Source organism: Melopsittacus undulatus, chromosome 4 (assembly GCF_012275295.1).
Source record: "Melopsittacus undulatus isolate bMelUnd1 chromosome 4, bMelUnd1.mat.Z, whole genome shotgun sequence".
Classification (NCBI taxonomy): Eukaryota; Metazoa; Chordata; class Aves; order Psittaciformes; family Psittaculidae; genus Melopsittacus; species Melopsittacus undulatus.
In genome coordinates, this window is record NC_047530.1 from 80,285,064 (window position 1) to 80,298,144 (window position 13,081).

At 37.8% G+C, this 13,081-nt stretch overlaps 1 protein-coding gene across 1 annotated transcript in view; it reads left to right on the forward strand.

Moving 5' to 3' along the window:
- The window catches only part of ACTR3 (actin related protein 3), a 32,988-nt gene that overhangs the window by 8,593 nt on the left and 11,314 nt on the right, over positions 1–13,081 (forward strand). Inside the window, exon 2 of the mRNA XM_005153774.3 lies at positions 9,388–9,443. Within this exon, the coding sequence (XP_005153831.1) occupies positions 9,388–9,443 (56 nt within the window). The remainder of the gene's footprint in view (positions 1–9,387; positions 9,444–13,081) is intronic.

Here is a 13,081-nt window from a genome sequence, read left to right on the forward strand (position 1 = left end):
AGTGAAAGGAAAGCTCACTTTATTTTCTGTGTTAAATTACATGTCAGCATTAAATATTTAAAATGGATTTTACAAATATAAAATTGACTAGAATTAGAAATCAAGATGGTAGTATAATGAGAATAACAAAACACAAGTTCAGGCAGTATTAAACTCTTAAATATGGGTTTATTTAATTTTTTATTTATTTTTTACACTTTCCATGACTCAATCATAAACTAGAATTTTTTGGTAATAAATGTGTTATTATAACCCTCCTGTTTGTTTTTAGGAGAAGAGAAACTTTCTAGAGTCAAGTTACTGATGCTGCTGCGGTTTTCCTTTTTTTAAGTTTTGCTGCTAGTAAGCATAAAGCAAAAGTTTAAAAGTCGATTCTCTTCTTCATCCAAATGTTAGTAAAATCAAAAGCTGTGGTGGCTTCCTTTGTTCTCCATATTGTTGTAAAAACCATCACCTGGAGACTCTTACAAAGCACTTGAGTTTATTCTGAATAGTGTGTACCATGTGCTGCTTTTGCCTCTGTGTCCCCTCTTAGTCATGCACCTGGAGGGTCCTGGTCTGGCTGTTTGTGGCTATGACTTTGTAGTTTCTGCTACCCGTTTTAGCTAGATTGTACTAGCAAGCATTACAGTCATGTTTGTGCTTTAAATTGTAGATACAGTGGCTGATAAAAAGGAGCTATGGATAAATATTTCAGACAAAAATACAGATACTTTAAGAAAGTTAAATTGTTTTAGAGGGTTTTTTTTTTCCTATTTTGAAATAAATGTTAGAAGCATTTATCTTTCAGGATGTTTTTGAGCTCACTTTTTGAATTGCAGACCACTTCAATCTGCTTGTGGTTTGTTTTACTGTGACAGTTACAGTATGTGGCAAAGTAGTACTTGTCAGGGTGAAAGCTGTCATTCAAGTAGACTGGTATTTTTCAGGGGAAATAATTTCAGGTACATAGGAATTCAATTAATGCAAAGGCCAGGGTTGCAGACTGTCAGATTTGTAGTGTCTCTGATGTGTAGGGGTCCCGTGTGTCACTGAAATATTACCAGCCATACTTTGTGTCTTGTCTACAGTGTAACAAGGTTTTCTTCATCAGAAAGCACTTCTAATCTTGTGTGTTCTTCCATTTATAGAGATAATTCTTTGGCTTTCACTATTGATTACTTAAGAACCTTTTTTGAGCAGCAAGTGTTGACAGAAGTGATTACCATTTAAAAATGCAAACTGGTTGTGTAAAAGGTAATATATGTATATTGGTGAAAGATATAAAAATATGTAAAGCGTGACTCATTTCAAAGCCTTTTGCTATCTTGTGTTTTATCAAGGACATTTGAAAAGAGACAGTAAACTAATATATTAATACAAGTCCTATTTTCCTAATATAGTCTGTTCCTTCAGGGACTTCTAATTTGCTGTTGCTTAACCAGTTCGCCTCTGATGCTAGAGCTGGGACCTTTTTTTAAAGTGGCAAGATGGCTTTCCTTTTTCACCATCATCTGCTTACTGCTTCTCTTTATGGGGATTTGAAAAGTAAACATTCCCTAGAATTTTTAGTCTAACCGGGTGTACAAGAAGGATGATAAAAGCAACAAATAAAAGCATAAAGGCTTGTTCAGGGTTTTAATCATGTGAAGCTTTATGAATGAGGTCTAGGGGGTCATGCATGTTTTAGAAGTGTCCCACTTTTTAACGTAACCTTGCTATTAAAAGACAATAAAAACCACTGTTTCTGTCTTACAAATTCTGTCTGTAGAATTTACCCTGTTAAAATGGGAAAGGATATTAAGCTTTTTTTGATGTTTTTAATGGACAGACCATCTCTAAGGAGCTGGGAATCGAAGAGAAGAATCTTTCTGTTCTGTTTAAATGTTGGAGTTACTGCTGTCTACTTTATTTCAAGCCATTTTGAATATATTGCAATGCATGTGTAGTATGTGCCACCTCCTTAGAATTTCCCCACTTGCTGAGCTTTTCTGTAGCAACTTCTACAACCTGCTCACTTCATTGCAATTTTCCTAGAATTAAAGTAACATAGACAACAATTAATTTCGCTGCTGTATGCACACCTGCAACAAGGATTTTTACAAGCTTCAGTGAACTCACGTTGTGCCTGCATTGTCTTGCATGCCTTCATGCAGTGGCCTGATGTGAAAGTATAAAAAAGTGAAATGTAAAATAACTTGGTGGTTCTTTTTTTTTTTTTTTGCATCTTTTTGAGCCATTCAAAATAATGTTATTTACTTAATTTAGAGATATAAGTGATGCTTGAAATGTTATAAATGGAAATGTTAAAGTACTCTTGTTCAATCATATTAACTGTTTCTCTGTAAAATCTGTTATGCAGCAAAGTGTCAAGCTATGATGGTGGAAATCTGCATAAACAAAGTTTATTTTAGTAAACACCTTCATGTACAATGGTCCTTGCTGGTGTTCAAGTAGTATATATGGAGAATTTACTGCTGTGGTGTCTTCAGAGAAATGAGGTTATGAGACTGGATTTAAATGGCAGGATGGCTTGCAGACCATGCTGATGAAGGTAATTGATGTGCAAAGGCAACAGACTTAGTAAGATTTTTTGCTGTTCTGTGTTTTACATAATTGAAGCCTCTGTTTTCGGAGTTTCTCTTTCTTCTTGGTTGATCTGAAGAAATGGCCTATGCAGTCTTTTTCTCTGTTAAATACTTCGGAGTAGACCCACGAGGTGCTTCAGAAAGCCATGGAGTGAAATCTAGTTTGGCTCTTCAGCTTCTTAATACTGGATTTCCATATGCCTTGTCTCCAAATAGGAGATACATCAATTTGGCAGGTGGACCACTTGGTGGATAAAGAACTGGCTGGATGGCTGCACACAAAGAGTTGTGGTCAGTGGCCCAATGTCCAGCTGGAGACCAGTAACGACTGGTGTCCATCAGGGATTGGTGTTGGGACGGGACTTGTTCAACATCTTTGTCGGTGACATAAATAGTGGGATTGAGTGCGCCCTCAGCAAGTTTGCCAATGACACCAAGCTGTGTGGTTCTGTTGATACGCTGGAGGGAAGGAATGCCATCCAGAAGGCCCTTGACACACTTGTGAGGTGGGCTGATGCCAGCCTTATGAAGTTTAACCATGCCAAGTGCAAGGTCCTACACCTGGGTCAGAGCAATCCCAGGCACAGCTACAGGTTGGGCAGAGAAGAGATTCAGAGCAGCCCTGTGGAGAAGGACTTGGGGTGTTGGTTGATGAGAAAATGAACATGAGCCAGCTTCAGTGTGTGCTCGCAGCCCAGAAAGCCAACTGTATCCTGGGCTGCATCAAAAGGAGCGTGACCAGCAGGTCAAAGGAGGTGATCCTGCCCCTCTACTCTGCTCTCGTGAGACCTCACTTGGATTATTGTGTGCAGTTCTGGTGTCCTCAACATAAAAAGGATATGGAACTATTGGAACAAGTCCAGAGGAGGCCCATGAGGATGATGAGGGGACTGGAGCACCTCCTTTATGAAGACAGGCTGAGAAAGTTGGGGCTGTTGAGCCTGGAGAAGAGAAGGCTGCATGGAGACCTCCTAGCAGCCTTCCAGTATCTGAAGGGGGCCTATAGGGATGCTGGATATAGACTCTTCATTAGGGACTGTAGTGATAGGAGAAGGGGTAATGGGTTAAAACTTAGCAGGGGAAGTTTAGATTGGATATAAAGAGGAAGTTCTTTACTGTAAGAGCTCTGAGGCACTGGAATGGGTTGGCCAAGGAAATTGTGAAGGCTCCATCGCTGGCATTGTTAAAGGTCTGGCTGGACAAAGCCTTGGGTGACATGGTTTAGTGTGAGGTGTTCCTGCCGATGGCAAGGAGGTTGAAAGCAGATGATCTTAAGGTCCTTTCCAATCCTAACTATTCTATGATTCTATGATAAGTAAGAATTGTCTAAGCAGGACAACAGACATGATGGGGTGTATTGGAAATTTTCGGATTTCAATTTAAAACTGCAGGAGAATAGTTTAATCAAGTTCCCCAGCCTGCAACTCCTGGACTCTGGTATCTGTATTGCATTCAGAAATTAGCAGGGTTTACTGCTTTTAAACCACTCATTTGTTTCCATTTCTTATAAATGTCTGGAATGCTATTATGTGCAGCTGTTAACTTGTAGTGATAATTTTTGACTCCCATTGGACAATATCACTTAGGAAACTCAAAATTTCTTCCCGGAAGCAGTACATAGCACGTCTGTAGGGTATCCATATCCATGCCTGTGGAATAAAATTTTTAAGCAGTCTTTAGAGGAGGGGTCCAAACTGTACTTCTAAGATGTGTGTTGTGGTTACTGTGTAATTGTTTTTTTTACTTCAGCCCTCATTTCTTGCAGCCTTTTCCACATGGTTCCAGGGAAGAAATGCACATTGCTCTTGCCTCAGGAGGGCCCATAAGCAAATTGCTAGAGGCTGTTATGGGAAATGGGAGATTGGCTTTAAATCCATTTGCATGGAACAGGATATGGAGTACACATGTGCCTGAGCAAGTGTGACACCTTGCAAGAGGCAGTGTCAGCTTGCTTTTAAGAATAAAGGCAGTTTAACTTTGCATAAAGCCTAATCTTGTCAGTGAATGTTAGACTTGGTTAGAGCATGACCCTTTGGGTGGGTTCTGTGTAGGACTTCACAGAGGTGTGTTTAGTCATAGAAGCCTTGCTGGGCTTGGTGCACAGGCTATGGTATACACAGTAGTGGAATTTTAGGACTTAGATGAGCTAACAGGTATGTTGTACAGGTTACAGCACTTGGGAAGCCCATTGCATGTGCATGGTAAGAGACAAGCAGTGTTGCAGTTTGAGTGAGAGCTTGCACAAAAGGGTTGCTGTGGCTCAGATTGTGGACAGTAATTTATTTCCAGAGAGTTTCAGATTTGTTACTTCCACTTCTGTTACTCCTCCCTCTTGGCAGAAAAGTGGTTGCTTGGCTTGTTTTTAAAGTCGTGTCTTTTCAATGGGGCCAGTGTTGGAGGTAGAACTTATTCCTGTTCGTGCGTTTTAAAAAAAAGTGTTACATATATGAAATTGCTTTTAGTTCAGGTCCTTAGGAGTAGCTGAGGGGCAGGTTGTAAGCGGGATTTGCTGTACAGAAGTTGAAGATCAGGTGATGTGTTCTTTAGTGCTCTTTTCTGCTTGTGCTTGGCTAAGCTGTGTCTTTCCATGGAGCTTTTGGCAAAATGGTGCAAGGATACAACTCATGTTGGGCTCCCCGATTTTTGTTGTATTTCTCAGAGCAGCTGAACAAATGCATTGACCACAAAGCAGTTGGCCCTCTATTCCCCACCATTTTGTGAAAATTGCAGTTGGGCTATAATTAGGATGTATAACTTGAGAGAATATATACAGAATGACATTTGCTGTGGACAGGAAAGAAGTGGAGCAAAAGTGCATGGTCGTGTCATGGTTTGTTGTTTGTAGATGGAGGTTCTGGTAATGACATTCTCATTACAAGTTCTTACCTTAATTGCTGTTTCCTTTTGGTTTTAAAATTGTCTGCATGACTAATACATGTGTAACCTTCAAGTGATACTGCTTTCATATCATAGCTTCAGAAACATCCACTCTAGGCGAGAGAGCACACAGAAGAAATCCCATTAGTGCAGTTGAGAACATTGTGGAGAGTCTTTTGGCTGTCCTTCCAGAGAGGTCTGAGGCAGATCACTACGCAGCTACTTTGCAATTTCAGGGCATGAATTTGAGGTGAATGTAACTCTAAAAATATTTCTCCATTGATAATTGAGATGTGGATTAGTAGTGTTAACTGAGAAGGAACCTTCGTTAGTTGCTACCCTTACCCCATTTGTGGTATGAATGTCCCCTACAAAAAAAAACCAAAACCCATCATATTTTGTCATATCGTTGCATCTGCATGGGCCAGAGAATGGTGTGTGAGACCACACTGCCTTTTGGAGAAGATGTTGCAGAGAAGTTACTGGGGAATATCAGCGCCATATGTATGTATTTTGATAGGTGTGTGTGTATATGTTTCTCCGTATACCTGTATGTACATATATATCAAGACTTTGTGGACTGCTTTTGGATACTTTGTGGACTGCTTTTGGATACTTTGTGGACTGCTTTTGGATACTTTGTGGACTGCTTTTGGATACTTTGTGGTTTATCTGCTGAAGTAGATCTGAAGGTTATGATTATCCAACAATTTTTTTTGCCATACTTGGCATTTTAGTTCTTTCTCTTTTTTTTTTTTTATTTCTCCCCTTTTCCTTTTCAACTTAAATGAGCAAATAGGCCTACAGAAACACTTTAGGTAGCTGAATGTGGAAAAATAAATGAAAACATCTGAATGATCAAGACTGAATTCAGGTTTTCACTTTTGGGATTTTGTGTTAAGCAGATTTCTATTAAAATCTCTATACTTCTATACTCATGTGTGCAGTGCCTTGCTCTCTTATTGCTGAAGTGCCCCAAATTCACTGTGGGAAAGCTGAGTTCGTGTTTCATTAAACGACATCTGTCTGCCTGTCTCCGTGGAAGTCCCCTCTTCCACTCTTCAGTGCTGTGTACCAGGCAAGACAAGCTGTGATTTACTGGAAAACTGTGATGCAGTATTGGTACTGCCTTACAGTATCTTTAATATCAGGATTTTTTTCTTCTGTAGTGGCAGTGATTGCTGCTCTGATGAAGGCAGGGTGTGCCTCATTCCCCCATGAATCATACATTAGTCAGACATGCTTTGTCCTGTATGAACTGTTTGTGGAAACTGCATGTATACTTGTGAAATGTAGTTCATTCATGATATTCTTTCATGTGATTTAAAGATTTACTTCAGGTGACAGTGTTAGAATAGATCTGATCAGTCTGAATAAATCCTCATCTTTACAAAAGTTAATTTAAAAAACACCCCATTGTTGTGTATTTGGAGAACTAAAGATTTATATCAACGTCTCTTTATTTTTTAGCTTGCCTTTTTTTGTCTTGCCTATCACATTTTTAAACATAGATACAAGTTTAAGAGTCTCTATGTATTATGCAAATCAAGTTTACTATTTATTATGTGTACTACTGTAGGCCTTGGCAGCCCTAGCTACTGTCCGAAGCCCCATAGTACCAGTCACCATATGACTGCTTTCTAAAGGCTGGCTGTGCCTGCAAGTGTGGAGCTGGCAGACAGGTCTGAAGCACAGGAGGGAGCACCCTTCCCTGACCGAAGGGCAGGCAGAATTCCTGAAGTGGGAGGAGAGTGGGGCAAGAAAGTTGGACCAACACTGAGGTTGTGAAGCATTGTGTTGGAGACTACATTGGAGACTTGCTGATATAATGCTTTAATATTCAGAGACCGGAAGCCATACAGGGTTTTTCCCTTAGTTTTTCCTTCTTGGGAAGCCTAAAAGTATGATTTTTTTTTTTTCCTTTAAATGAGTCAGGAGACTTCTTGCTGAGTGGGCCATAGTATTTTTAGATATGCTGATTTTATGTCTGAATATGGTCTTTTTATGTAAAATGCATCTTTTATTTGACTGTTTTTCTTTCAGTCTGCTGGCTCTGTGTGTGCACTGGGCAGTCTCCCACACCACAAGTAACTAAGCAGCCTGTTACCTGCAAGAGTTTAGCTTTTGTTTTCTTTAAAATGCAGAGTTTAATAATCAAATGGCTTTACAGCTTAGCTTGTTAAGGTACTTCTAGTTGTAGGTTTATGTAGCCTTCAGGCTCCAAAGTTCCTGTGTAGATGTAGCTTTATTATCTGTGTGACACAGTTCATAATTTGCAGGGGGAAGGCAGAGGGAGTGAGTCAGTATTTGCTGGTTTTCTTACTTATTTTCTTTTGGCACTGAAAGTCTCTTAAAACCATATAGATACAGTGAATAGTTTTATTCTGCATGATGGGTTATAGTTAAGATTTGCACAAACATGAGTTTGCAATTCTTAAGATTTTATTTTTTTTTTAGGAACTAGAAATTTAAGAAGACAATTAAAAATATCTTGTATCTGGAGTCTGCAAAATCAGAGTTGCATGTCCAGAGTTTGAGCACATACAGTGCATACTGCTGATCTCTTTGTAAGATGTGAATTCTTTCTGGTATTTCTTTACTTTTTTTTTCAATTATTTGCCTTACTTTGCTGGTGATGTTTTCTTTTTCAGTAAACACTTCTGTTGATCAATAGAAAGTCAAATTTTTTTGCATGATTACTCTGTATTGTTAGTGTATGACAGACAATAACAGGTTTGCAGCTTTAAACCACTTTGTTATTCAGAGAGAAATATGCCTTCCTTCTGAGGATAGATTTCTCTTGTCCCAGCAGTTATGTGTGCAATTAATGTCAGCAACAGAAATTGTGTAGGTGTTAGTGTGCACAGGAGCAAGCTGCAAACTTGCATCAGTGGCATCACTGCAAGGCCTACTGCAGCAGTGTTCCTCTTCTGGCTTTTAAGAACGAGCCTTTTACTGTACTTGTTGCCAGGCATTTTGCTGTGTTACTGAAATAAATGTATGGATTCTTGAAGTTAAAATTGCCTTACGCAGCTAAGGTCTTCCAGGTTTGTGTCAGAATGCTGAAAACTGTAGAGGTGTTACTACAGTGCCTCATGCTTTTGCTGATGGTGTTAATTTAGTTAGTACAGCTGTCTGTGTAAAGAAAATGAGAACTTTATCATGTCTGCATTGAAAACTTGTGTGTAGGCAGTGTTCTTGAATATAGTATGCATTTTGGTCTGCGTGTTTTAGAATTTACCTATGCTGCTGTTAACTGTCTAGCAGCAGGATAGTTTTGGTACCTTGAGTTTGTGGTTATTTTTTTATGATTGCAGTGTAATTTCTTCATAACAATGGAAATTATGTATGTATCTGTAGCATAATCTGGAAATCGGGTGAGTGAAGGTTTGTAGTTCTTTTCCTTTTTACTTTCCTTAGTCTTATTAAACACATTTTCAAGGATGTTTTCCACTTCTTAAATGCAGTTTCTTTTGCTACCACTGTCATTATCAGCTGTCCTACAATAGGACATCTTGGGAAACACTTGTGAAGAATGATGGCCAACCCTGCCCCGTGCCCAGCTGGCAGTCTGTAGGCTATAGTTAGCACTTGCAAAAACACTTCTGCTGACACTTATTCTATGAAAATATTTCTATAGAAATGCTAGCTACTGAGCAGGGAAGAACTACTTTGACTCTAAATTATTCTTCTAAGCACTGATAAAATGAATTACATACTTTCTGTTCGGTAGTGAAATTTCACTTGGAGTAAAAGCATGGATGCTTGACTTGTGGTAGGGAGCATTGTTTTACCTTTTAAAAAAGAAAAACAGGGATTTTGAAAGTCAGTGGGTCTTTTTGGTATGGGAAGAGGGGTTTGTTAATTAAGAAAGGAAGGTATTGAAGGTATCTTTGGTATGTGTTGTATTGAATAATAAACCTAACTTTTTTTGCCTCCATAGGTATACAAAGCTCGGATATGCCGGTAATACTGAACCCCAGTTCATTATTCCTTCATGTAAGTATTTGTTACTTGTGTATGAATGCTAAAGTTACACTTGGCGTTTCTATGACTTGCTATGTTAAAGAAAAAACAAGACAGTTAAAAATGAGCAACTTGAAAAGACCTCTTAGTGATGACACAGGGTGGTAGCATGGCTCTGTTCTGTTTTGCTATGTGGATACTCAGTTTAGAAAGATACATTCATTAAAATAGTATACATGAAGTGAAATTAATTTTTTGGAAACTGAAATAATATTAAAATACAGTAGCATGGCTATATTTACTTCTCAGAAGGCTCTTCCCCTGTTCATGTATTATCAGGTAGAAGTTAGTTGATTATAACTACAAAAATATTTTTCAAATATGTAGTTTAATATCTTCAGGGTTTTAAGATGTTATACTTGACAAAGATTATTCAGTGTTTCAGCTCTGTTAGTTTGCTGTTTTGCAAATAGAACAAACAAACATTTCTTCCCACCATGTAAAATTGCTTATTTATTTTTTCCCTGTCTTTTGAACTGTTTCTCCTGCTTGAAGTGATATGGTTCTACTCTAGAAAGTGGAACTCTATCAGCTGTGTTTAGAAATGCTTCACCTTTTGACCTCCTACACCATTTGGCATTTTGTCATTATTCATCTGTGCCAAAGTAATCATATATTACATCCTGGTAAAAAGGAATAATTAGTACACCCAGTTTTCCTTGTAAATGCAACAGGAAAAGAGATAGAACTAACACTGCTTCAGCGTAGTCACTGTGAAATAGAACTTGGTAGTTGAGGATCTATGTTAATTTTTCTGGAAAACATGATTCAAAAAATGATTGTCATGGAAACTAAGGTTAATTCCCTTAATGTATTCTCTGATTTTTATACAAATGGGAGAATTCTTTCAATTTCTTCCAAATTATCTTTTAATATGTAGTTCTTAATTTGTTTCAGCTTCCAAATGAACTTCATTTGATTTATCTCAGTGACATAGCAAATATACTCTGCAGTTTTGTTTTTCATACAAAAACAAGTTTTAACATTAGATTTAAAAAGTTACTGAGCCATTGGGAAAAACCTTACATTGCTCCATAAACTTCATAGCAGTCTTTAAATTAAAAATGGACAAATGATTACTGAATTTCAGATAAACAGTTTCCATACTTTTTCTGCATCTTCAAATTTGGTTTATTTAATTTGAAATCACTTGTTCTGAAAAAGAAGAGGTATGATGACTCTTTAAACAAATTCTGGGAATAAAATGATCTGCTACATCATTAAGCAGAGAAATTTATACAACAGGAATGCTATTGGAGTCCAAGAGAAAGGGGGTCAATGAGATTTTTGGACAGCTTTTTGATACAGTGTGGTGTATTTTAAAAAAATGCTCTATGTTAGAGGCTCCTACAGCTGAAATGGTCCTTGACTGCAGTTCTCTTAATGAAAAAGACATTTTTCTCATTTGTGCTGTAATGCAAGTTAGATAATTACACTAACTGCAAGAGTTTGCATTACTCTTCTGCCTCAAATGAAATAAAATAGCACTGGTGTAATCCACACTGGAGAAATGAAAATGGAGGGTAGCAGTACCTAGTTTCAAAATAAAATTACAAAAGAAAAATTGATCATTTCAAATTGCTTTGGTGTCCTTAATTTCCTTAATATTATCCCCAGTAGAAACATGGTTTGGTTTGTCCTTTGACTTCCAGGAAAGGTGGTTGCATTTTAACAATTTAGTTCTTTAAAAAAAATGTTTTCTGTTAAACAGGTTTGAGCAGCATTCCTTCAACCTTGTTCACTTGCTGCTTATCTCACTCCTGCTCTTAACAAATTCTTATCTCCTTATGTTGTGTTCGTGATTTAATTCTGAATATGCTTCTGTAGTGATGATAAATGCTTGCTTGCAAAATGAAGTAAATGAGAATATTATAGGCCAAGATGGGTTTTCTTGAAGAAACTTGGGTTCACTGCTTTCTTCCCTTACTGCTTTTTAGATTGTAGCAGGTTATTAATTTTGCTCAATTTTTATTCACTTAATCCTTTTTTTCCTGCTGTATGTTAAAATAGGAGCCAACTTCTTTCCATTACCCTGTAGTTCTTTTGATCTGTCATCTATTTCAGTTTATCTGTGCTAGGTTACATGTTAGATGGCCCTTTACCTTTAACAGAAAAAAAAATGTACTTGAGTTGTGGTTAAACAACTGAAATTGATTTGATGTAAGCAGTCTTTTTTTTTTTTTTCTAAAAGCTCTTAAGTCTTGTGCCAAGCAAACCAAAGGCAGAACTTCTGATACACCGCTGGAGTGCTGCCCACCTTCAGGCACTGCAGTAGCCTAGCTCTGATTTCAGCAATATTTATTTTTCTGTTTGTGTTTTCAGGATATGATTTTTGATTCAAGTTGTTTCCTTCTCATTTCTGACTTAAAAAACCGGGACTGAACAGGCTAGCCTCAAGGTCAGAAAAATACTGAGAGCTCCCATCTTGTTTTAGTCTAGTAACAGGGTGAAACCACTTTGACTTGAAAGTTTCTGTAATCCTGTCGTGAGTGATGGAATTTTACTTGAAAGTTCTTGAAGATAACATGTATTTGGACAGAAAAACTTCCCCAAGGCTTGCAAGTTCTGTAATGATGACCTGAAAAGTATTTGACAAGATTCTTCTTTTGACTTGCAGCATACACTGGCCTTGTGACATCTCCTTCTCCACAATTTTAGCTTCTACTTCCTATCTGTACTCTCCCTCCTCCTCCCCCTTGGCCATGATATTTGGCTTCCTCCAGCCTTTTACTTCCTCTCTGCTCTCCTGTAAGCTGCTTCAGAAGTTACAGTATGATTCAGTTTTCTTCCTGAAGACCTCAAAATAATGTCTCCTGCTTTATCCTGTTCAGCCTTTCACAACTTTCAGTATTTTAGTTTCTCTGGCTGCACAGCTCTGCTTTTGTTGCTTTTTATGGGAAGAGAAGGGAGACAGATGGGGAGTTTCTAAAGCACTAACAGTGCTTTACCCTAGCATGCTATTGATTTCCAAATGCTGTAGCTGTGCTGCCCTGTGCCTGGTGGGCTTGAGGCTGCAGCAACTGTTTTCATAAAGTTTTTAAATTTGAGAGCAAACATATTCCTGCTGGAGGTGAGAATTAGCAAAATAGTTCTGCCTTTGAAAGAGTTTTTAGATCACAACCTTCGAATAATTGAGAACAATATTAATGTTTCTTATATATACGAATTCCCTCATTTTTATAAAGGATTCTGTTTAAAGACAATTAGTACGACTTTAAAAAGTAGAGCAGATGTTGCTGGCATTGTAACCTTGGTAGCTAGGGGCTGATGTAAAAGTTGAGGAAAGGGAACATCTGTGTTCCTGTGGTATCTAATCACCAATTCATCTTTCCAGCATCCTGTGTTTAGCCTCAGCCAATATTTTTTTTTTGATAAATTTATTATCAAAATTTTATTTTTGATGAGTGATTACCCTGGAAGCAATATATTGCCACAGTGCATGCTCTTAACTTTTGCTAGTTATTCCCTGAAGAGAAGGAGATAGTCTGTCTTAAATGAAATTCTACATCCTATTCTTAATGATAAGAGTAGGATTTAAAGGGAGAAATTAAACATAGGCATTATGAAAACCTGTTTTAAAGTACCTAAAGGTACATGAAGTAGCCATACAA